The following is a 25,842-nucleotide window of genomic DNA, read 5'->3' as shown; positions in this document are numbered from 1 at the left end:
GCGGGTCTACCCACAAGCCCCATTGCCCGGTTCCTGGCTGCCTGCCCGTTTCCTACTGATTAACCGAGAGGTGAAACCAGGCTGCTGGCAAAAGCGGCCGGGCTGCGACTTCAAGGCCGTTTGCTGAGCATGCTCCGAGCTCCACCCGCTGCGCCGCAAGAGGAACTGCGCGGAGAAGCGGAAAGCACGAAGCATGCGTGCGGGGGCTGGCGTGGGTCGGCTGCTGTGGCTGCCTTGGGCGCTTCAGTGCCACCGCTCTTCCTGCAGGAGAGGGACGCCGGCGCGGCTTCTGCAGCCGTGGGTGCTGATCTGCCGCTCGCACGGCGGCCTCATGGCTCAGTACGGCACGGAGCAGCGGGGGCAGCTCCACTCGCCCGATTTCCGCCTTTACTTTAGTAAGTAGCCGCTCGGCAGGACCCGCGTGGGCAGCGGCAGCGGCGACGCTTCCTTCGAACGCGCCGGCGTTCTATGGAACGCTACGGGAACATGCGCTTGCTTTGATCTTTGTTACATGGCGTTCTAGGGCGGGGCTTCAGCGTCCAGCGAACACCCGCCCCTCTCCCTCCCTTCTCTGATGGGTAGAATTTAAGAGCAATTAAATAATAATAATATAAGGTTCTAGGGCGGGACTCGGCGTTGTTCCGCCCCCTTCCCTTCTGATTGTACTGTAGTTCTAAACGCGTGTTGATTTACCGGGCGTCCTAGAGCTGCATTTAGGAAAGGAATCCTTTCCCGGTGTTAACTGGTTATAATTTAAGTTCCTTTGCTGGATCAGATCAGAGGTTAATCTAGTCCGCTCTTGGCGTTTCCTAGTGGGGGAGGGGGCAGTGATTCATTTTCGGGTGCCAACTGGAATCTGCCCTGGCGAGGCTCAAGCTTTGCGTTATAATTAAATTACAAAAATCAAAGCCTGATTCAGAATTTGGGTGCGTGGCCTGCCTTGCACTTACAATCACTTTTCGCATGCCACAGTGACAGGAGACTCGGTTCGTAACTCTAACCTGTGGATCTGAACAACTGATAACCCTACAAAGTGCAAATAGCAAATATATCACATACAGGGGTGCAAGGAGTGTAGAGTCAAGGCCACTTGTAAGCATCCTGGAGTGTGTATTGGAGAATAAGGCCATCTGGCTACTAGCGTACCACCTGGTACGCAGGCTAAGACCCTACCTACCCGCGAACTGTCTCGCCAGAGTGGTGCATGCTCTAGTTATCTCACGCTTGGACTACTGCAATGCGCTCTACGTGGGGCTACCTTTGAAGGTGACCCGGAAACTGCAATTAATCCAGAATGCGGCAGCTAGACTGGTGACTGGGAGTGGCCGCCGGGACCATATAACACCGGTTCTGAGAGACCTGCATTGGCTCCCAGTACGTTTCCGAGCACAATTCAAAGTGTTGGTGCTGACCTTTAAAGCCCTAAACGGTCTCGGTCCAGTATACCTGAAGGAGCGTCTCCACCCCCATCATTCAGCCCGGACACTGAGATCCAGCGCCGAGGGCCTTCTGGCGGTTCCCGCATTGCGAGAAGTGAGGCTACAGGGAACCAGACAGAGGGCCTTCTCGGTAGTGGCGCCCGCCCTGTGGAACGCCCTCCCATTAGATGTCAAAGAGATAAATAATTACCTGATATTCAGAAGACATCTTAAGGCAGCCCTGTTCAGGGAAGTTTTTAATATGTAACGCTGTACTGTTTTTAACACTGATTGGGAGCCGCCTAGAGTGGCTGGGGAAACTCAGCCAGATGGGCGGGGTATAAATAATAAATTATTATTATTATTATTATTAGCCATGTTGGTCCTGATCTGCTTCTGCAGTTGGAGACAGTACACTTCTGAGTATCAGTTGTTGGGAACTGCAGGATGACGGAGCGCTCTTGTGCTCTGGTCCGGCTTGCCAGTTCTCCACAGGTGTCTGGTTGGTCACTGAGAATAGGATGCTCTACTAGATGAGCTATTGGCCTGATCCAACTGTATGCTTACACGCATGCAAGAATCACACATACACACCAGGCAGATTCTTCCATGATAGCTTAATTCTGAAGCAGCCTGTAGCAGTGGGGTGAAGCAGCAGTATGTACAGTACTGGAGATCTTCAGATGGGACCAGCTTTTCCAGTCTGGAAACCATATGTGGACTGCCCATGTCTTCTTCTTCTTTGGCGATCACTCGTCGCCGAGTAAGATTGTCTTCCATAAACACGGTTTTAACAATGAGTCCGTAAGTGACTGTGGAGGCCAGTTCTGGATCCACATGTCCTTACATAGTGGGGACATTGGTTTCCGGGCGGGAGTTGATCACGGTGTGGGTTTGCCAAGCGTGCCTTCCTCTTAGCACGTTTCTCCCTTGTGTTCTGAGTTTGAGTGTCTTCAAAGCCCATGACACCTTTGGTAAAGGCTGTTCTCCAACTGGAGCGCTCGCAGGCCAGTGTTTCCCAGTTGTCAGTGTTGATACTACATATTTTTTAGATTTGCCTTGAGACAGTCTTTAAAACTCTTTTGTTGACCACCAGCATTACGCTTTCCATTTTTAAGTTCGGAATAGAGTAGTTGCTTTGGAAGACGAACATCAGGCATCCACACAACATGACCAGTCCAACGAAGTTGATGTTGAAGAATCATTGCTTCAGTACACTGATATTAGTTCGCCCATGTATGATGTGTGTGGATTGCTGTGCATGACGTTTGCATGGGTTTTGCTGAGTATACCTGTGCTAGGAAGTCTTGGCCACAGCTAATAATAGTTTCCATTATGCAATGAAAATAGTAGGCCCTGCTTGTAGCTTGGGGCCACTGAGAACAACACGTTCTCACCAAGCAAGCTCTTATTTTGGCTTTGTGGGCAAAATCCCCTGGCGAATGCTTGTTATGCAGGTCAGCCCTCTGCATGTTTATTCAGAAATCAATTCAGTGTGCCCTGCTGCTGAGTAGACATAGAACTGAGTTCCTAGGAAGGCACACCTTGAATGCTTACTTTTCTCATTGTTGCAAAGTGTGCCCGGTAAGTGTTGCTGCATTTGCAAAGCAGATGTACAGCAGCCCTCGTGGTTAAAAAGTCCCATGAGAAGACTGGGGGAGCCATAGCCTAGGGATGGAGTGCATGAGTTGCGTGCAGAGAGTCCCACATTCAACCACCAACATCTCCATTATAGTATCTCCTCCCTTGCAGAGGTACTATAGACTCATAAGTACTGTCCCAGTGTTGACCTAGTGACTAGCCTCCCATGAAGGTAGCTTCATACATTTATATGTAAATCTCCTCTATCTACCATCTGATGAAATGAATTTGCATAAGCACACACAGCAGGTTAACTATGGCAGCAACACCTTCCTATAGCATGTTAGTGGTACAGTTCTTTGTGATTTACTCACTGTTTGTAAGGAATGATCCATCAAATGGTGAAATGTGGGCAAGTTCTAAGAAGAAGAAGAAGAGGAGTTTGGATTTGATATCCCGCCTTTCACTCCCTTTAAGGAGTCTCAAAGCGGCTAACATTCTCCTTTCCCTTCCTCCCCCACAACAAACACTCTGTGAGGTGAGTGGGGCTGAGAGACTTCAAAGAAGTGTGACTGGCCCAAGGTCACCCAGCAGCTGCATGTGGAGGAGTGGAGACGCGAACCCGGTTCCCCAGATTACGAGACTACTGCTCTTAACCACTACACCACACTGGCTCCCGGTTGCTAGTCAGACGGCATAGGATCTACTGCCCTAAGGTTACCAGATTTTTTTCAATGAATCCGGGGACACTTTTCAACTTCAATTGATTTTGTATGGGGACTGATTTGTAAATCCGGGGACTGTCCCCGGGAAACGGGGATGTCTGGTAACCTTACGCTACCCTATTATCTAGAAAGTTAATTGAATTAATTGAGTTTTTTATCATTGGTTTCTTAGATCTGAAAATCATAGTGTTGAGGTGGGAGAGGAGACAAGGTTCTAGGTATTCTTGAATGTATATTATTGCTTACTGATTGTAGAGCAGGAAAGCAACCCAGTTTTTAAAGCAAGCTGAAAACTAGTTCTCTGCCACGTGAATTGTTTGTGCTATGAAGAGGAGGTGGTTAAAACTGTATTGCCAGTATTTTAGCTGAGCAAGCAGAGTTTATAGCTGAATAACTGCAAACTAGTTTTTTGTACCAGTAGAGATACAAGCAATTGTATACACTGCCTGTGTGTTTGTGCTTATAACGTTTTGTTTAATCTTGTAGAGAATTCAAAGGGAAAATACATTTCCCCATTCCATGACATTCCTCTGTTTGCTGGATCAAATGAGGTAATTAACACATGTAACACTCTTTATTTGTTGAAATTGCTGGAAGTTGAGATCTTTTAAGGTAAGAATGAGTCTTTCACTTTTAACCTAACTAGTTCTATAGTCACAACTTTTTATTGTCAGGGGGAAAAATCATTTCAGCCAAAGTTTGATTTCATCCACATCTCATCAATTCTGAAATTATCAGTGACATCTGAGTTGTGATCTTGCACTGGTGGAGGTCAGGAGACCTCGTCAATTGCAATGGCCTGCTTCCTAAAGCAAAATTCACAGCAATGTGTGGGTACCGTCCTTTTTTGCATTCTGGGTTCTTTTGACATTATTGGGGCTAACTTGTGCGGTCCACTTGTTACTAAAATCCTCATCCTTGTGGTCATCTGATGTATTTTAAATGTGAGAAGCAAAAGTGAATATTCAGTACACAAATTTGTTACGCCTTAACTGCGTTATGTGTTTCTGAGAATGTATTTTTTGTTTTGGGGCAGAAGTAGTCAAAGAAGCACCAAGTCTAGAATTATTTGCAAGAATTGCAGTAATGAGGATTTCCTATTCTGGAAGATAGGACAGTCTGCTGATCCATTATTTATTTTTTTATATAGCATTTTATTTTTACAAGAAGAGACCGGGATAGTGGGTTCTATAGCAATCCTCGTGATTACAAATCATTACAAATTCAAAGATCAACACATCTCAGGGATGGGGAACCTCAGGATGCATTCCAGTCAGGCAAAAATTCTCAAGGTTCATGCAAGCAGGAGTGGCCTAAAAGTCATCAGATAGAGAGACCTGGAGGGATGCATTTGGGATGCAGGTTCCTCACTCCTACTGTGGATGAGTTGCTCATTCAACAAATATCCACCACCTTTAAATAACTTTTGGGGGGGGGGGGAGGAAGGTGTTGAATCTAGTTAGCAAAGTCACAGTGCCAGACCTATTCACAGTAATTAGCCAGCAAACTCATAATATTTTTGAACACTCTGGTGCTGAGCTTGACACCCCCATTCAATGGTCACTTTATCACTTGGCCCCATTTTTTAGACTTGTGTCTTTACGAGTTAGCCTTGTGTATTCACTGAGTTTTTATATTTTCCTGTACAGGATAAGGAGATTCCTGCAAAGAGGTCGAAGAACAGTGAAAGTGAGGTATGATCACAGAGCCCTTTATTGAGATTATTTGCTATACCTAGTTTTGCAGGGGGAGGAGATATGTGTGGGGCTTTTTAAAACCAAAGGCAGCTGTCTTGATTGTTCTCTGATGTGTTCAGTTCCTTGCCTTCAAGCCAGGGTTGAGGAAAATTAGGGTGCAATAATTATGGGCATCAGTAAGAGGATTTTGCTACACTTCTTGTCTCGTATCCACTGTATGGTCTCAACTAAATATTCATACATTTCAGCAAAGCCTGTATTTGTCATTGCCACCACTCCAGATGGAATTTAATTCATATTTCAGTAGTCAAATGTTTCAAGATACAAATGTAATCAGTTGAAAGTTCTCAGATACCCTTCTTATGTCTCTTTTAACTGGGCAATGTTTTTTAAAAAGCAAATCCGTCTGCCTATAGCAGGGACACCCAACTCTGATTTCCGTTCTAGTGATCTGGAGGACGGGGGGTGGGGTGGGGGCTGGATGGATGGAAGAGCGATCGATCGACCGCAATCTACCAAAACCTCCCGGGGATCAACCAGTGCATTGCAATCGACCTAGACATCCATGGCCTATAGCAGTGTTTCCCAACCTTGTGCCTCCAGCTGTTTTTGAACTACAACTCCCATCATCCCTGACTAGCAAGACCAGTGGCAAGGGATGATGGGAATTGTAGTCCAAAAACAGCTGGAGGCACAAGGTTGGGAAACACTGGCCTATAGCAATATTAGCTGTAGTTTTAGGTAGTACCTTGGTTATCTGTATTTCCATGGGCTCTGTGAAACTTCTATAGACAGAGTGTGGTGTAAACTAAGAAATTGTTTAATTTTAGGGGATGTTTACATCTGGCAAACATCAGCCATAGACCATGAAGACTGCCTTATAGGATGAAAGTGACAGGCAGATCTCAGTTGTTTTCATGGGGCATCAGTGGAAGAAACTGCTTGGTCAAATGCAGCGATTCTGATGATTGCATAGATTTATACTTCTGGTTGGTAGTGCCATGGCTGTTTACGGAAGGGGAGAGGCAGCTGTGAGGGTCATGTGGTGCAGACACACTGGGAAAACTAGTCTGGTGCTCCTGCTGGTAGGTTTGCACCACACCAACATCTTACAGCACTTTCCCCCCTCCCACTTTCTGTACCATTAACATCAGTGATGTGACCAGTTCAGGTGAGCATCTCTGCCCACGCCTGTGATGATAAACTAGATGACCAGCATGGCAAATTAATCCACAAAGTTCTTGATAGCAGAATGAAGTTCCAGAAAAGCGTCATCAATTCATGGGCAGTCCTACTTAACACCGGGGAATCTGAAACTTTGAATGGTCCTTCAGGATTGAAAAAGTAGATCCATGCAAAGAAACAACTCGTCGCTCTAGGCAAAATGGCTGGGGTAAGGCTGTCCCACAAAGCCACATCATAGCTATTTTTACAGACTTGTTGGTCTGGTAAACTTCTTTAGGAAGCACATTTCAGAATGAAGAGGAGCTATCTTTCTCCCATGTGTGCAGAGTTTTTAGGTGGAAGAGCTTTGAAAAACAGCACACATGAACACAGCCACACGCACCCTGGGCTGTAATGGTACAGTCAACTTGACTCCCTCACTGTTCCATCACCTTTTCCAGCTAGCCTGAATCCACATTCACACCATGCATTTAAAGCACTAAGCTACCACTTTAAACAGTTATGGCTTCTCCCCCCACTCCCAAGAATTATGGGAGCTGCAGTTTAAATGTGCTGAGAGTTGTTAGGTAAAGGTAAAGATACCCCTGCCCATACGGGCCAGTCTTGCCAGACTCTGGGGTTGTGCGCCCATCTCACTCAAGAGGCCGGGGGCCAGCGCTGTCCGCAGACACTTCCGGGTCACGTGGCCAGCGTGACAAGCTGCATCTGGCGAGCCAGAGCCGCACACGGAAACGCCGTTTACCTTCCCGCTAGTAAGCGGTCCCTATTTATCTACTTGCACCCGAAGGTGCTTTCGAACTGCTAGGTTGGCAGGCGCTGGGACCGAGCAACAGGAGCGCACCCCGCCGCGGGGATTCGAACCGCCGACCTTTCGATCGGCAAGCCCTAGGCGCTGAGGCTTTTACCCACAGCACCACCCGCTGAGAGTTGTTAGCGGGCCCCTATTCCCCTCCCAGAGTGGCTTAACAATCAATGCCTCTTTACAGGGAACTCCTGAGAATTGTTGCTCTATCAGGGAAATTGTGGGTTTGCAGCAACTCACAGCACCTCCCAGAATTCTTTGGGGGAAGCCATGACTGCTTGAAGTGGTATTGTAATATTGTATGGTGTGAATGTGGTCTTTCTTTGGAGGTGGGTCGTATTGCCAATGGGCTGCTCTAACCGTGTTTAGGAAGGATGAGCAAGCATGAAGTCTTGAGGCTGGCTCCCAGCTGGCCAGCCATTGTCAGCAGAGAGCTAGCACTGTGTTTCCTTTGACCCTGAAGAGTATGATAATAACCATGATTGCTCTGTGCTCATTCTCTGTAGATTTGTGTCTGTTTCCCATTAATTTCTTAGTTGTTCCTTCCCACCCGCTTTTTCTTCTTCTGTTAAGGTTGTACTTAACATGGTTGTAGAAGTGCCTCGCTGGACGAATGCTAAAATGGAGGTAACCATGGACAGCAGCTTGCAAAAAAAGTAATATAAGTGGAACTTGGCAAAAGTTTGTGGCAGTGCATCTTCAGGCCCGAAAAGGATTCTTTTGATGAGAGTATAAGATATATGAGTTGTCAATGGCTTGAACACACCATAAACAGCATTTTAAATAAAGCATCCCTTAAATCACTTGGCCTGGCATGTCAAGGGAATTCCTTAACCCACCCCAATATTTTTATCACCATAAACAAATATGTTCAATGTACTGTTTCCCTCACTTTGGGAGATCGGGAAAATATATAAAGCTTGACACTTTGTTGTGTTGTATGCTATGGGGATAATCAGTTGAATCATTTTACAGTAATCCTCCTTTCCCCTTCCTTCCCAAATCTCTCCTCTCCATTTTGCAACATGTTCCAGATTGCCACAAAGGAGCCATTGAATCCCATTAAGCAAGATGTAAAGCAGGGCAAGCTGCGATACGTGGCAAATATCTTTCCCCATAAGGGCTATATTTGGAATTACGGGGCCTTCCCTCAGGTAATGTGGTCCCCCCCCCTCTCTGTGTGAAAGTTTTCTGTCGTCTCAGTAAAGTCTAGTCATAAATCTTGTCATTTTTTGTGAATGCAAAGTGGTTGTATGGAAAACAAAGGTGTTCAGGAGCCTTGTGCATTGGCTAAAGGGCTGGGGAGACATTATGTAACAATAGTTGCCCATTAGTTTTGAGAAGTATTTAAAAGCAGAATGTATGTGTTCCTGGGGAAATAGTCATGCAGGCTCATAGTGGTCTGATTCATGCTGAATTGTAGAGTTGGAAGGAGCCACAAGGGTCATCAGTGAAGGAGTCTTTTGCCCAACATGGGCCTCAAACTCACAACTCTTCAGATTAAGAGACTCTCACACTACTAAACCATGGTTTATTAAACTATGGTTTACTAAATCATGGCTTAGCATCATGTGTGAACCCAGTCCAGTATCTTAACTATGGTTTATCGACTATGGTTAAAGGTTGCCCATTAACCAACGTTTGTAGCCGATTTATAAAACTTAGGTTACATTATCCTCATCTTAGCATTTTGTGTGAGACTGGACCTCCTCCTCAATTACGGTTAAGGAGTTGTCATGTCCCCAAAGCTATAGATCCACATCAAAAGAGCGATTTTCCTGGCTTTTCCTCCTTTAATAAACCAAGATTTAAGTAATTGTCTGCCAGATGTTTCAGTTTTAACTATACTCTATTAACTATGGTTATCCTTAATAATGGTTAACATGAACCATGGCTTAATGTTATGTGTGAACCAGGCTCATGTCCAGGGGTTGTTCTGCACAATGCATTTATGTTACCGTATATTCAAAACTTTGGGCAGATGGTGAATAGCATCAAAGTGGAGGAGGGACAACTGCTGGCCTATTGTGCATTATATGGATCTGTTCCTTAGCACTGATATTTCATTCATTATATTTTGCCCAGGACTTTATGTCAAAACACCCCCCCCCCATCCTGATTATAGCTTCACAATACCTTATAAGAGAGGGTTGTTACTTTTCTACAGCAGAGTGAAGATTTGACCTAGATCTCTACCCTAGCCAAACACCCTGTAACATGTGCCCCTCACCCCCAGAAATTGTTGGATTCGAACTCCTACCATACCTGACACTTGGAGCCACACATCATCCAGAGGGCCACAGGTTCCCCTGTATTATTTGCTGGTGACACCCATATGCCATGGTCTCAAGGGAAATGAGAGTCACTATTAAACCTAGTCCACGCAAGAAGCATGGTTCTTTATTTTTGGAATCTTTGTAACCGGTACAGACCAGTAATAAGGCAGATGTTGATCACCAGAGCTGAAATGTGAGTTCTTTCCTTGCTTTCAACAGACTTGGGAAGATCCCAATCACAAAGATGATAGCACAGGATGCTGTGGTGACAACGATCCCATTGACGTCTGCGAAATTGGTTCCCAGGTCTGTGTTAACTACTTGCTCTAGATTTTAATCTAATGTTTCAGCCATTTATTTTCTATTATGAAGTAGGAGAATAGGCCGCAGCAGTCCAACTGGGAGATAGGGATCAAAACCTTAGTTTAGACCCGTGGTAAATCTAAAGGGACCCCTGACCGTTAGGGCCAGTCGTGGCCGACTTTGGGGTTGCGGCGCTCATCTCGCTTTACTGGCCAAGGGAGCCAGCATACAGCTTCCGGGTCATGTGGCCAGCATGACTAAGCCACTTCTGGCAAACCAGAGCAGCACATGGAAACGCTGTTTACCTTCCCGCCGGAGCGGTACCTATTTATCTACTTGCACTTTGACATGCTTTCGAACGGCTAGATTGGCAGGAGCAGGGACCGAGCAATGGGAGCTCACCTCTTCGTGGGGATTCGAACCGCCAACCTTCTGATCGGCAAGCTCTAGGCTCAGTGGTTTAGACCACAGTGCCACCTGCATCCCGTGGTACCTGCAACCAAATATTGCAGAGTTTCATTTTACCTGTACAGGGTTCTAGCCAGCTAGCTGTAAACTAGCTGTGAAAGCTCAAAGAAGTCCGGCAAGACATTTTCCTTTATCCCTCCTCTTTTCCATTTTTCCATTCCGGATGACGCTTCACGCTCTGTTTCCACTAAGCATCTGCAATGAATAGGTGGTGTTTGCTTGTTTTTTGCACTTCTGCAAACCTTGGGGTTCCCTCAGCACCCTAATACCTCTCTCAACCCCATTTTAGCTCTAGTATTGTTGGTACTCACCACCTGAGTTTGCTATTAGAGGGAGCGATGCTCAGACCTTGGGAGATGAAACAATACCACTGATGCGGTAGAAGCAGGCTAGAAAATTAACACGCCTAGGAAAGAAACTAGGGCATAGCTGAAAAAAACAATTGTGGAGTCTTTCTTCTTTGCAGTGCTCTTCTAATTCAGAAGCTCGTTTTCTGTGCTTTTAAGGTTCGAACGCTCGGTGAGGTGGTCCCGGTGAAGGTCCTTGGAGTTCTTGGTCTTATTGATGAAGGAGAAACTGACTGGAAGGTCCTTGCTCTCAGTGTGGATGACCCAGAGTCACAGAAGATTCATAGTAAGCGTTCTTAACCTCCCTGTTAAATCACCCATTGCACCTAATCTACAAACATCCTGTGTTTTCACTGTCACTGTTAGGAACCTTGAGAGTTGTGAGGCATTGAAGATTGCAAGCAGAACTTTCTCTGCTTGCCCACCAAGCTACAATTTGTAGTGTTTGGGGTCAAAGCCATTGTAGCTAAAGAGGTTAAAAATTGGCTTGAGTTTGTGTTTATTAGATCTGAGTTGCTTTGTGACGTGTGAAGGCATTTGAATTTGTAACATAGAATTCCTAACCAATCTTTTAATGGTGTGACTTTTTCCAGTATATATAATACCCCTCATTATCGTTACTATGTTGACGTTTGGTACCTTAAAGAGGAAGATAATTTATTATGGCATAAGTTTTCATGGACTGGGGGCCACTTCTTCAGATGCACGAAGCGTTAGCCTGAGTTATGTGTGGATGCAGGTGAGAATTGTAAACAGAACTGAAAATCGGAGGGAAATGAAACGTTTAAAGTATGCACAGTGATAATCGCAATATTAACAGCTGCCAGTTTTATTTGGAAAACGTATCTTTATTCTTTTCAACCTGAAAGCAACTTCCTCCGAGTTTTTAAGGGACTTCAGTTGGTCCACCAGTTACGACATTTTATGGACAGGGATGACTTGGCCCCTGAACTTCATGCTCTGGATTATTGCAATGTGGTCTATGTGGGGCTTCCTTTGTAGACTATTCGGGAACGTCAATGGGTCCAGAATGCAGCAGGAAGATTTCGGCTGGGTTTCTCTCTAGATCTCACATAACCCTTATTTTAAAAAACAGCTACACTGGTTGCCAGTTCATTTTGGGCCCAATTCAAGATGCTCTTGTTAGTGTTTAAAGCCCTAGATGCTCTTGTTAGTGTTTAAAGCCCTAAATGACTTAGGCCTGTCTGAAAGGCCCTCTTGAGGGACCATCTTGATAGTTCCTGTACCTTCAGAGTCCTGGGGATGGGTGGCCTGGGAGAGGGCCTTCTGAATGGCAGTCCCAAGTTGTGGAACTCCCTCAGAGGTGTGTCTGGCACCTTCATTGTACATCTTCTGGTGAATGCTGGTGAAGATACACCCCTTTACCCTGGCTTTTTGACACTTGAGGTGTGTATATTGTTAGAACCCACTTGGTTTTGTGTTTGCAAGTTGTTTAGAACTGTGCTTTAATGTTGCAACCTGCTCTGGGACCTATATTATTGCTATTAGTGTTCAATTCTCAGGGGTTTTTTCAGGTGCCAGAACCATTAACGTACTGTATTGGTTTTCCACAGATAGCGTTTAAATATGTTGAGCAGCAAGGAAGATTTATGAATGCATTGGAGTGAATTTGAATAAACATTCAATATTGAGCAGCTTGAAATGTGTGTGAGCTCCCCCCCCCCGCCGCAAAACATTCCAAATCCCTTTATATGGTCTGAAGTGGTGCTTCCTGTAAATGTTTAGAAGATGTCATTAAAAACATATGTCCTCTTCCCACAGGCTTTCTCCCCCTGAATGCGTGCTGCAAATTGGGTGTGTTAGCTTTGCTAGAAAAAGAAAAAGGGAGAGGGAGAGGGGAAATGACCACACGTGCATGTGGAGACACACACATGCACACAAAGTACCGTATTTTTTGCCCTATAGGACGCACTTTTCCCCCTCCAAAAATGAAGGGGAAATCTGGGTGCGTCCTATGGGGCGAATGCAGGCTTTCGCTGAAGCTTGGAGAGCGAGAGGGGTCGGTGTGCACAGACCCCTCTCACTCTCCAGGCTTCAGGAAGACATCCACAGCCTAGGCAGCCCTGCGGGAGGCCCCGCAGGGATGTCTAGGCTGCGGATAGCAGCCTGCTTCCCGGAGCGTCGGACGCCCTGAAAGCAGAGCGCCCGGTGTTTCGGGAACACATCTGCAGCCTAGGCAGCCCTGCGAGAGGTCCCGCAGGGATGTCTAGGCTGCGGATAGCAGCATGCCGCCCGGCGCACGGGACGCCCTGAAGCAGAGCGCCCCTTGCGCCGGTCAGACATCGGCCAGCCCCACAAGCTCGGGGGACAGCAGGGAGGTGCAGCGCCGCCATCCTGCTGTTCCCTGACCTGGTTCGGTTTCCCTGACCTGCTTTTGGGGGGGAAATAAAGGAATTTCCCCCCCTTTATTTCCCCCCCCCCAAAAAACTAGGTGCGCCCTATGGGACGGAGCGTCCTATGGGACGAAAAATACGGTAGTTATGTACAAATTGTTTCTCATGGTGCCGAACTGGCATTCGGTTGCTCAAGGATGCTTTCATGCGTTTATCAGAAACATGCGCCAATTCACATTAGTGATCCAACTAGCCCGGCTAGTTGTCTGTTTTGACTGGCAGCACCTCTCCAAGATCTCGTTGGGGCTGAGGGGGGTGGGGAAGGAGCCCCAAAACATCCAGAACATCCCTCCCCCTGGTCTTCATGATCCTTTAACTGGTGATGCCAGAGAAGAGCAGTGGCTCAGTGGTAGAGGACATGCTGTGCATGCGAAAGGTCCTGGCATCTCCAGATAGGGTTGGGAGGGATCCTGGTCTGGAACCCTGGAGAGCTGCTGCCATCCATTGTAGACAGTACTGAGCAAGATGAGCCAGTGGTTTGACTCTGTATCAGGCAGCTACTTATGTCCACATGAACCTTGACTCTCCTGTCTGCTCTGCCGCTGAGTGATGGTACCTCCTCATTATGGAGAAAGAGAGTCCATTATTCACCTTGGAGGCACTTGTAGGCTTTCCAGGGAGTTGTGTGTGTGTATTTGTGTCAGTCATAGTTCCCTGCTGCTCAGTGGCATAGCGTGGGTTACTAGTGCCCAGGGCAAGGCTCCGCTCGCTGATAAGCTGGAACAAAGGGTCAATAGCTCACAGCGCCTTATGAGCGTTGGGCACGGCAGAGAGTGGGATGGGGATTGGTCAGGAGCGGGCATCTTTCTGAAACCCATGCAGAGGGTGCCCAAATCTGCTCCTCAGTCTACCCATGCGAACACTGGGAGATTTTCTGTGTGAGGAGGAAAGAGCATTATTTTTAATTTTTATTAGTACTACTTTCTCTTTTTTCCCCTCTTGAAATTTTGCTCCCCCTCGAATTTTGCACCAAGGGCAACAAACCCCCACACTATGCCTATGCCACTGTTGCCTCAGACAGAATTGAGCCATCATGTACAAAGCATGCCTTATTCTTTCGACAACAGTGGAGCAGTAGTTGCTGTGAAAGTTTGCTGCAAGATTCTTCCTGTTGTGTTCTAATGAGCCTCCATGCCAAATCAAGAAAAAATACAGAGGTTCTGTCTCTCAACAGTACCTCTGCAAATTGGTGGAACTGCCTCCTGAGCTGCCAAAAAGGAGCAGTCTCTAGCTCATCCTTTCCAAATCTTCTGGACTCCAGCTCCCATCAGCCCTAGTCAGCATGGTCAATAGCCAGGGATGATGGGAGTTGTAGTCCAAAACAACTGGCAGGCACCAGGTTGTGGCAGGAGAACCTGTGGCTCTCCAAATGCTGTTGGACTACAACTCCCACCTTCCCTGGCCGTCAACTATGATGTCTGAGACTGATGGAAGTTGGAGTCAAGCAACTTCTGGAGGGTGTTCCCCATCCCTGATTTGGAGTGCAAAACCAATGTAATAAATTACATAGACTTCCAGTGTTTGTTTTCAGAATCAATGTGTACATTTATGGCACAGTAACTGAAATTATATACAATGCACAGTATCTGTTGTGCACCCAGAACTCTTTGCAAGCAGGGACTAACCCGTAACCCATTGACTTTAGTTTTACGGAAACCTCCATGCACTCCCTGAAATGAATTGAATTGTTTCTCTTTGTGGGGTGTGCTTTATTGGAGACCTTCCAACCTTGTTGACCAGTGGAAGCACTTGCGTGTACATTTAGACCCTATGGAGTTGGCGCAAATTGGGATATAGCGCTATTTTGTGCATAAGTATAGATACCTGTTTTTCTAACCCTTTGCAGATATTGATGATGTCCGGAAGTTCAAGCCAGGTTATCTTGAAGCTACGGTTGACTGGTTCAGATTATATAAAGTTCCCGACAGGAAACCAGAAAATCAGTTTGCTTTTAATGGCACTTTTAAAGACAAGGTGAGGTACTTGCTTGTGAAAGATGACCGATTTGCTAATGGTTCTCGTTGAAATTGTACTCTGTGGAATAAAACTTTCAGAAGAGTTCTAGAATCTCATGCAAAAAAAAAGGGGTGGGACTCTCCAAATAGAGTAAACTTTTATTTGTGTTAAAAATGTACACCTGATATTTCACCTTTATGGTTCCATGCTCAGCTATGGAACAAGAAGTATTGAGCTTCACCATGTAGGACTAAAGCAGAAGTAGTTAACACACAGGGTGCGGGTCAAATCTGGCCAGCCAAGCCACAAGAAGTGACCCTCCAGCCCTTTCCCTCTCTCCAGTTTTATCACTCCATTTTGCCAGATAATAAATCTCCCTGTCTGTCTTGTTGAGGGTGATTTTTTTTATTTTATAAAAGAGCTCTTTATCTCCCTATGGAGGATCTCTGAAAAACGTTCTGAGTGATCTTTCGTCTCTGATCTCGGCACTCATCGCCACAAGCACTGAGATCTGAGATAAGCCCCTCTACATCTTCTGTAAGAGTACAAGACAGTGTTTTCTTCCTCCAGTGCTGGCGTGTGGGGAGGGTTCAAACCCTGCCTTTTTCAACAGATCCATTGATGGCGATGGGAAGGCTACCAATGCTGACTTTGACTATGTGCATGTGTGCAAATGTCTTTGTATTTGTGTTTGTATGCAGGTGTGTAGGTCAAAGGGATGGAACAACTCACCTTCGAGGAGATTACTTGATAATTTTTAGTTTAGGGGGAAAGGCAAGCAAGGCGAGGAACATAATAGAGATGGCATGGAGAACGTGGAGAAGGCTTTCCCGCCTCTTTCATAATCCTTGAGCTCAGGGACATTCAGTGAAGCTGAAAGCTGGAAGATTTGGGACAGATAAAAAGAAAGGACTATTGAACTTGCTCCCACAGGAGACAGTGATGGCTGCTATCTTAGAGGAGGACACAAATTCTTGGAGAAGATGGCCTCTACCCATGATGGCCGTGCTGTGCCTCCACGGTTGGAGGAAGCAGTGCTTCTGAGCACCAGTTGCTGGAAGCCGCAGGAGTCCTGCATGTAGCTTTCCCACAAGCCCCTGGGTGGCCACTGTGAGAACAGGGTGCTGAAATAAATGGGCCATCGGCCCTTGTGGTCAGCAGTTGTCAGGGTTATAAGCAGATATCAGGGAACTGCCATCGGCTCAGAGGCGAGGAATAGAAGGGCAGTTGTATTACAGGGAGCCCCCGAAAATCTTGCAAAGCAGTTCCCTTCCGGGGAGGAGAAAAGCCCCACCTCTAGTGGGGAAGAGGTGCAAGGACCAGAGGATGCTGGTGGGAGCCTTAACACCACTCCTGGACAAGCTGGACAGGAGGGAAACACACCCTTGCCATCGGCCGTACTGCACAGTAGCCTAAGGCGCAAAGAGGGAAGGAGAAGGTTGGGGGTAACGAAACTTTTATGTTGGGGGAGGTCCAAAAAAAGACCACTCCTGGATTCTGCTAGCGATTGAGCCAGACATGAGCTTTGGAGCTCTTCACTGTAAATAGTTTGCACCAAAATAAAACCCGTAAAACACAGGTTTGGAGTCCTGTCTGGTTACTCTCGAGCAACCGCAACAGCCATCTGACAGCAGATTTTGAAAGATTGTGACAACAGCAATAAGAAAGAGATCCAGTTAGTCTTGTAGACAATTCTGCTGCTGCAACTTAGGATGTTTTGGAAGAAAACCCACCTTGTCTTCCCAGTGCCTGCGACTTCCAAATAATTACATGGTCGTTTGAAAGCTCCCCTCTCCCGAAGTGCATTCTTGTAAGCTCATTGACGGTCTGCAATGTTCTCCCTCTTTGAGGTTGAGGGAAGCTCCCAAGTCTCAGTTATATTCTCAGACTGACCTTAATTAGACACTTTCCAACTGTTTCACTGAGGTCCAGGGAGGGCCGTTGCCAAAACAGCTGGCGTTTAAAAAATTAAGCATCTGCTGAAAAGCTTTGCCTAGAGCAGAGCCAAGGCATGAACTGAATTATTGCACTCTCTGTTTGAACTGGCTTGGAGAGGCTTCACAAAACGGTTCTGGGAATGCTAAGAGGGGTTAGTCTTTCCCCAAATATGGCTTAGTTCCCATGGCCTGCATGAAGCATAGCTGTGCTCAGGCCATTCCATTCTTATGAAATGCGCATTCTCATTCCTGGTGTGTCTCTCCCCCCCCCCCCTTCTACTTTTTTGGGAGCAGATCAGTGTTTTTTTGGAAGTTTCCACAATGTTTGGTCTGAACTGGGGGAGGTTATTTTTAGAATGGAAGTGGCTTAGCAAATGTATTGGGACCTTCCAAGCTCTTGTTCAGCCTGTAGTCTTAAGTGTTCTTTGAGTTCCTGTTTTGTTTTGCAAATCATACAATGTAACATTGATTTTAAAAAGGGGGGGTGTGGAATCACACCTCATTGTCGTTTTTTAAAAACAGGCATTTGCTTTTGAAATCATTCAATCCACCCATGAGTACTGGAAGGCTTTGCTTCACAAAAAGGCTGATGGAGGCGCCATAAAATGGTAAGCATTCACTTGGCACACGGATCTATTGAAATCCAGTGTGAATTAATGCAAAATTGACATGGGTGGCTTTTATTACAGTGGTTGCCTTTCTGTTCCCGAAGATCACTTCTGCGTACTGCCTTTGTTGGCAATTTCACTTAAATAAAATAATTAAGTCACAACCGCACGAGCCCCGCAGATTATTCAGTAATTAAACCGTAGTAACGGCTCAAAAATAAATTGGCCTGTAATCTCCCACTTGTAATTTTGCTCACAAAAAAGGAGAGAGGAAAACCTTGGCTTTTGCTTGAGGATATATTGAGTTTCTTGACTTTGCTCATTCTAGGGCCTCATCTGCACCAGACGTTTAAAGCACTAGGATGCTGCTTTTAACAGCCATGGCTTTTCCCAAAGAATGCTGGGAACTGTAGTTTGTTAAGAGTGCTGAGAGTTGTTAGGAGGCTCCTATTCCCCTCACAATTCCCAGAGTTCCCTGGGAAGTGGGGTTAATTGTTAAATCCAGGTTGAATCCTGACAAGACAGAAGTACTGTTTTGGGGGGACAGGAGGCAGGCAGGTGTGGAGGACTCCCTGGTCCTGAATGGGGTAACTGTGCCTCTCAAGGACCAGGTGCGCAGCCTGGGAGTCATTCTGGACTCACAGCTGTCCATGGAGGCACGGGTCCAGGGCAGCTGTCTTCCAGCTCCATCTGGTACACAGGCTGAGACCCTACCTGCCCCCGGACTGTCTCGCCAGAGTGGTGCATGCTCTAGTTATCTCTTACTTGGACTACTGCAACGCGCTCTACATGGGGCTACATTTGAAGGTGACCCGGAAACTACAACGAATCCAGAATGCGGTAACTAGACTGGTGACTGGGAGCGGCCGCTGAGACCATATAACACTGGTCTTGAAAGACCTACACTGGCTCCCAGTACATTTCCGAGCACAATTCAAAGTGTTGGTGCTGACCTTTAAAGCCCTAAACTGCCTCTGTCCAGTATACCTGAAGGAGCGTCTCCACCCCCATCGTTCTGCCCGGACACTGAGTTCCAGCGCCGAGGGCCTTCTGGTGGTTCCCTCACTGTGAGGTTACAGGGAACCAGGAGGCAGAGGGCCTTCTCGGTAGTGGCACCCGCCCTGTGAAACGCCCTCCCACCAGATGTCAAAGAGAAAAATAACTACCAGACTTTTAGAAGACATCTGAAGGCAGCCCTGTTTAGGGAAGCTTTTAATGTTTAATAGGTTATTGTATTTTAATATTCTATTGGAAGCTGCCCAGAGTGGCTGGGGAAACCCATCCAGATGGGCGGGGTATAAATAATAAATTGTTGTTATTGTTGTTGTTATAAACTACTCTGGGTAACACCAGCTTCTTATGTTCCTTCCTGTTCACGTTTTCTGTCATAGCACTTGACAGTCATGCCCCAGTTGTTGGTAATTATGTTCTGTTTTCAGCACCAACACCCAGCTGGATACCAGTCCGTATTGCTGCAACGAAGAGGAAGTGCAAGCTATTGTGCAGTCTGTAAGGGAATTTTTTTACATCCCGATTCTTAAATGTATGTCATTAATTGAAGCATAAAATTTTCAAATGTGCCACGAGGTGTAAAACAAAGGAAAGACCTGACTTGAAAATTAAATGGAGAACACAGGTAGGGAGTTTGGGTGTGATGGAGGGAACGGGGGACCAGGAATCCAGGTGGCAAGGGGTAAAAATATTTCGCAGCTTTAAGTACTGTTTTTTTTTCTTACCATTTCTCAATCGGAGTAATTCCATTACCAGTCTTCTCAATGCAGTGAATGCATTTCTCTCTTTACAGTGGTGCCTCGCAAGACGAAATTAATTCGTTCCGCAAGTCTCTTTGTCTTGCGAGTTTTTCGTCTTGCGATGCATGGTTTCCCATAGGAATGCATTGAAAATCAATTAATGCGTTCCTAGGGAAACCGCCTTCAGACCAGGTCCGGGGACAGTCTGTCCCCCGACCTCTTCTGAAGGCTGGGGGGGGGGACAAGGGCTTTTCTTCCCACCCCCAGCATTTTAAAAAACCCCGGGACAGCGGAGGACTTCTCCGCTGTCCGGGGCGATCTTAAGATGCTGGCGGGCGGCATTTTAAAATCGCCCCAGGACAGCGGAGGACTTCTCCGCTGTCCAGGGCGATTTAAAAGCCCCTGGGAAGGCAGGCAGGGGGGACAAAGACTTTTGCCCCCCGCCTGCCTTCAGAAGAGGTCCTGGACCTCTTCTGAAGGCGGGCGGGGGGCGAAAGTCTTTGCTTCCCCCCGCCTGCCTTCAAAAGCCGTCCAGGACAGCGGAGAAACGCGCTGCTTTCCCGGGAAGGCAGGCAGGGGGGAGCAAAGACTTTTGCCCCCCGCCGGCCTTCAGAAGAGGTCCAGGACCTCTTCTGAAAGCCGGCGGGGGGGCGAAAGTCTTTGCTCCCCCCGCCTGCATTCAAAAGCCCTCCGGGACAGCGGAGAAACGTGCTGCGTTTCTCCGCTCTCCCGGGAAGGCAGGCAGGGGGGAGCAAAGACTTTTGCCCCCCGCTGGCCTTCAGAAGAGGTCCAGGACCTCTTCTGAAGGCTGGCGGGGGGGAAAGTCTTTGCTCCCCCCCTGCCTTCAAAAGATGTCCGCCCAGGGTTCGCGGACCTCTCCGCAAGCAGCGGCAGCGCTGCCGCAGCTTGCGGAGAGTTGCCGGCATGCCGAAGCCTGGGCGCGCTGAGATCAGCGCGCCCAGGCTTCGCGGCCCCGCCCCCGGCATCGGGGCATGGTCCCGATGGCGGGCGGCGGGGGGAGGCGTTCCCGCCCATCCACCGGCATCAGGGCATGGTCCCGATGGCGGGCGGCGGGGGGAGGCGTTCCCGTCCGCCGCCCGGCATCGGGGCATGGTCCGGGGCTTTTAAATTGCCCCGGAACAGCGGAGAAATCCCCCGCTGTCCCGGGGCTTTTTAAAATGCTGGCGGGCGACAGCGGAGGCTTTGCTCCCGCACGCCAGCATTTTAAGATCGCCCCGGACAGCGGAGAAGTCCCCCGCTGTCCCGGGGCTTTTTAAAATGCTGGCGGGCGACAGCGGAGGCTTCGCTCCCGCACGCCAGCATTTTAAGATCGCCCCGGACAGCGGAGAAGTCCCCCGCTGTCCCGGGGCTTTTTAAAATGCTGGCGGGCGACAGCGGAGGCTTCGCTCCCGCACGCCAGCATTTTAAGATCGCCCCGGACAGCGGAGAAGTCCCCCGCTGTCCCGGGGCTTTTTAAAATGCTGGCGGGCGACAGCGGAGGCTTCGCTCCCGCACGCCAGCATTTTAAGATCGCCCCGGACAGCGGAGAAGTCCCCCGCTGTCCCGGGGCTTTTTAAAATGCTGGCGGGCGACAGCGGAGGCTTCGCTCCCGCACGCCAGCATTTTAAGATCGCCCCGGACAGCGGAGAAGTCCCCCGCTGTCCCGGGGCTTTTTAAAATGCTGGCGGGCGACAGCGGAGGCTTCGCTCCCGCACGCCAGCATTTTAAGATCGCCCCGACAGCGGAGAAGTCCCCCGCTGTCCCGGGGCTTTTTAAAATGCTGGCGGGCGACAGCGGAGGCTTCGCTCCCGCCCGCCAGCATTTTAAGATCGCCCCGACAGCGGAGAAGTTCCCCGCTGTCCCGGGGCTTTTTAAAATGCTGGCGGGCGACAGCGGAGGCTTCGCTCCCGCCCGCCAGCATTTTAAGATCGCCCCGACAGCGGAGAAGTTCCCCGCTGTCCCGGGGCTTTTTAAAATGCTGGCGGGCGACAGCGGAGGCTTCGCTCCCGCCCGCCAGCATTTTAAGATCGCCCCGACAGCGGAGAAGTTCCCCGCTGTCCCGGGGCTTTTTAAAATGCTGGCGGGCGACAGCGGAGGCTTCGCTCCCGCACGCCAGCATTTTAAGATCGCCCCGACAGCGGAGAAGTCCCCCGCTGTCCCGGGGCTTTTTAAAATGCTGGCGGGCGACAGCGGAGGCGCTTCCCCGCTGTCCCGGAGATTTCCCTATGGGCTTTCGTCTTGCGAAGGAAGCCCATAGGGAACTTCGTCTTGCAAAGCGCCTCCAAAACGGAAAACCCTTTCATCTAGTGGGTTTTCCGTCTTGCGAGGCGTTCGTCTTGCGGGGTACCACTGTACTTATTTCTCTGAAAGCTCCATAATGCTTGATTTTCTATCTCACTAATACTCAATAATAGCTAGGTGGACCATTTGTATCTCGCCTACTCTGTGTGCTGGCTTTGATTTGCCCTGTTGTCATGTGGCGAGGGTGGCGCTGCGGGTTAAACCACAGAGCCTAGGACTTGCCGATCAGAAGGCTGGAGGTTCGAATCCCAGCGACTGGGTGAGCTCCCGTTGCTCGGTCCCTGCTCCCTCCAACCTAGCAGTTCGAAAGCACGTCAAATTGCAAGTAGATAAATAGGTACAGCTCCGGTGGGAAGGTAAACGGCGTTTCCATGCGCTGCTCTGGTTTGCCAGAAGCGGCTTAGTCATGCTGGCCACATGACCCAGAAGCTGTACGCCAGCTCCCTCGGCCAATAAAGCGAGATGAGCACCGCAACCCCAGAGTCTGCCACGACTGGACCTAATGGTCAGGGGTCTCTTTACCTTACTCTTAATCACAAAGAGCATACTTTATTGCCTTGTGTAATTCAATGTATCTTGCAGGAAAAGATAAAAGTGTGTGTGTGTGTGTGTGTGTGTTAGAAAGAGAATTATTTAAAACATTATTTTCAGTCCATCCACATGTTTCCATTTTCTTTTTTAAGAACACAAAAACTTAAGCAAAGGAGCTAAAAATATCAGAGCCTGCTTTTATCCTAAAAATGAAGCCTCGCATTCTGATCTGTTTATAAATGGGCTTTGCCAGCTGCAATGATTGCATCAGTTACGTGGAGAGTTTTCCGACGCCCCCAGGAGTGTTCCCAGCTATTTAGCCAGCTGATTTTTAACTATTAATGCGCCAAAGGGCCCAGTTTGTAAACTGAGTCATGGCAGTTGCACAGATGCAGCCCTTACAAGGAAGCTTCTGTTTTCTACGAAGAATCTAATCCAAGCTTTCAGAGAGTCGTCTTCCCCCACTTTTGATTACAGCAGCAAGCATAGTGCATGTTCAGAATGTACAGCGCATGCTTTAAATGTGCTGTAAAAGTATGGTGCCTTTCAGTGCAACCTTTTTATGAAATGAAATGTATGCTTGTTTGTTTTTGTTTTGTTTTTAAATCCCTACTCAAAGTCAGCCCCTTTTTGTGTGTGCATGAGCCCTTCAGCTCAGCTTCCATATTGCTACACCCTTCTGCAATTAATCCTAAGTGTATGTAACTGAATTAATTGCATGTTCTCCCTTTGTTGACTGCTGCCTCCCCTAGTTTCCCCTAGTGTCAGATTTTTGATTTCTAAGCTTATTGGATCGCTTTGCACGTTGGTGATGCAAAGTAAATACAACTGACTCTTCTTTCTGTAGGTTCCATCCCCCACAGAAGACTATCCTGTTTCCAAAGAAGGTAAGACCCATTTTTCCAGGCGTCTTCATCCCACAGCTGAAGCCTGCCTATCAGCCACAAATGTGATAATTTACACTCCTTGTTCAATGTCACATACAGTTTTGTTCTAGTTGAAAACAATATGATTGTGAAATGGTGTCCTGTGGTCCTATTTTCTGTGACTAGTCTTGAACAAGTAGGATACCCCCCCCCATCCCCCAAAACACTGGAATGATGGCATGAGACGTTTGCACACCACCTCTAGAACTGGAATTCTTCTTAAAGGAAATTCAAAATATCTTGTTGTAGGTTTTATGCAACTTAACATATATTATTATACCAGCGTCTTTGCTCCTTCTTGCTACTTGTAAGCATTGGTAACTGCTGGACATCTGTTAAGCATAAATATTTAGCAGATCTGTGAGATCAGGTTGGCACAAACCTGGGGGGCATCTGCTAGAAATTAAAAACATGTCTGTTCCCCTGCCCCTTTCATGCTTGTTCCTGATGTTATGCTTTATGTTCTTAACATTTTCTAAGTTGCTTAGAGAAACTTTCTGCAGCAAGCAATTTATAAACTGAATGAATGATTATATATTGATTCATACACAGACAGCAGTGGTCTGTGTTTGAGTATTCTGTCCTTTTAAGGGACAGTCTAGTAATGAATAATATTTGTTCTGTTTTTTCTTTTAGTTGATAAGTGGCATTTTCTCAGGCAGTGATCATGAGCGTTCCCTGAAGTCAGTCTGTGCCATCTATCTACATCTATCTATCTTCTTTACACAAATTCATTTACTCTCTCTTTCACACACACACACACACACACTTACTTTTTTTGAAAATATGCAAGGGAATATATCACCAAATGGATTCTAAAGATACAAGTCTACATGTGCCGTGCAAATTTCTATCATGTAAATAAAAGCAGTGATTTTACATTCTCTTTGTGGTATTGTGTGTGCGTGTGCGTAAAATTTTAGATTGTTACCTAAAATATACTTTTAACCAAGTCTACCATTAGGTAATAACTGCAACCTCCCTATGTGTGCTTTACAAAGCAGATTGTGTTTTCCGCCTTGCCCCACTTTTATTTTATTTTTTAGACAGAGCAGTTAGGACTATCGGCAGACATCGCCTTCTCTGAGCCTTCGTTCACCATCCATGCCCCCCCCCCCCCAAGCAGTTGTACCCAAATGCGCTGGCGTAAATAACTCTGAAACAGCCCTGTCACAAATTTTGCACTTTGGTACAGGCAACTCCTGTTTTAAGCGCGACCGATTTGTGCGCAATTACGCACACAGCGCCGAACCCAGAAGTGACCCGAAAATGTCATAAAGATGTCCCTAAAAGAGTGGGGTGGTGACAGGGCAGAACAGAGTGTTTTCAGTCTTTTTCAGTGGGTTTCCGATTTCACGCAAGTGCGCAGTGACCCGGAATGTACCCCTCCCCACACGCAAACGGGGAGTTGTCTGCAATTAAAATTTTAGTTTCGTTTCAGATATGGCATAAAAATGTGTTTTTATTCCTTGTGAATGTTTAGCTACGAAGGTGAAAAAGAACGAGTGTGGTGTAATAAAGAGTGTTGGACTTGGACCTGGGAGGCCATGGTTGAGTAAGGAATCGAACCCTGATGCTCACTGGGTGAATTTGAGCCAGTCACTGTCTCTCAGCCTGACCCTAAATCACAGGGTTGTTCTGAGGATAAAAATGGGGAGGCATGTACCCCACCTTGAGCTGGGGGCGGGGAAGCTAGAATATAAATATGTTCGAAGTAAAGGGCACTCTCCAGTCAAAAGCAGTTTAAAACCACTGATTTGAAAGGAAGTGTTAGACATGTTCTTAAATATTTCCATTGGAATTGATGTGCCACAGCAGAGCTACATATGGCCTATCAGATATCTTTTCTTAGTTAATGGAAACAATTAAAACAATTGTGCATTCCTGACTGCCCAATTGACTTTGATTTTGTTTACGTAGCCTGCAGTTGAAAAGTAAGTTCTTCTAAAGATTTGTGGTTCAGTTTAGGTCAGAGTATGCACCTAATAAATACTTGCTCTAAGAAGGGCTTCATTGACCACCAGTGCTTGGGTGGTCCTGACCGAAGTGAATGGAATGTGTTCTACATTAAATCAACAATAAAGTCAGCCGGACGTCTCTGCAGCCAGTGTTCTGTACGTGCCAGTTATTTACAGGCTCAAACATCTAAACAAGGCAGAAAAGGGTGGAAAGAACAACTCGCTGGCATTTCTCTGTAGAACGGTGAGTAATGAAATGAAGTAGACTTGAGGAATTGCCTGAGGAAGAACTGAGGTGAACCATAAGACGTCTTGTGATGTGTGCGTTGACCTGGAGTTCTGAACATCTGTCAATGGCCACTGTTTAACTAGGATACCTGGAGGTTACACTGGACTCAGAGTTCAGTTATGTTATGGGATGTCTTATCTGCATGCAACTATGGGAGTGTTTGCTTTAGTCCACAAATGAAGCTGCTGTCTGCTGAGTTGGTCTATCTGGCTCAGTACTGTCCACACCAGAGTTTCCCAAACTACAACTCCCATCGGCCTCATCAGGGATGATGGGAACTGTAGTCCAGCAACGTTTAGAGACCCAAAATTGGGAAGGCTGGTCTACACTGACTGGCAGTGGCCCTCCAATCTGAATTCATTTTTTTTT

At 47.2% G+C, this 25,842-nt stretch overlaps 1 protein-coding gene across 1 annotated transcript; it reads left to right on the top strand.

Moving 5' to 3' along the window:
• The first annotated feature begins 72 nt into the window (after positions 1-72).
• PPA2 (inorganic pyrophosphatase 2) lies at positions 73-24,110 on the top strand. Its single transcript, XM_028743996.2, has 12 exons — positions 73-395; positions 4,211-4,275; positions 5,374-5,418; positions 7,982-8,035; positions 8,443-8,562; positions 9,904-9,990; positions 10,962-11,088; positions 15,063-15,190; positions 17,632-17,717; positions 19,157-19,226; positions 23,148-23,187; positions 23,863-24,110. Exons 1-12 carry the CDS (start codon positions 194-196, stop codon positions 23,889-23,891), a joined length of 1,053 nt encoding a protein of 350 aa, XP_028599829.2. The 5' UTR covers positions 73-193; the 3' UTR covers positions 23,892-24,110.
• The last annotated feature ends 1,732 nt before the right edge of the window (positions 24,111-25,842 follow it).

The sequence above is a fragment of the Podarcis muralis genome, chromosome 9 (assembly GCF_964188315.1).
Source record: "Podarcis muralis chromosome 9, rPodMur119.hap1.1, whole genome shotgun sequence".
Lineage (NCBI taxonomy): Eukaryota > Metazoa > Chordata > Lepidosauria > Squamata > Lacertidae > Podarcis > Podarcis muralis.
Note: the sequence above shows the minus strand (reverse complement) of the source record. Positions and strands in the feature narration are given on the sequence as shown.

What these genes read in the sequence shown, in the direction of transcription:
- PPA2 (XM_028743996.2), top strand. Translation starts at nt 194, where the DNA reads ATGCGTGCGGGGGCTGGCGTGGGTCGGCTGCTGTGGCTGCCTTGGGCG. An exon ending in CGATTTCCGCCTTTACTTTA is followed by an intron (nt 396 to 4,210) that starts GTAAGTAGCCGC and finishes TTAATCTTGTAG; the next exon opens with AGAATTCAAAGGGAAAATAC. An exon ending in ATTACGGGGCCTTCCCTCAG is followed by an intron (nt 8,563 to 9,903) that starts GTAATGTGGTCC and finishes TGCTTTCAACAG; the next exon opens with ACTTGGGAAGATCCCAATCA.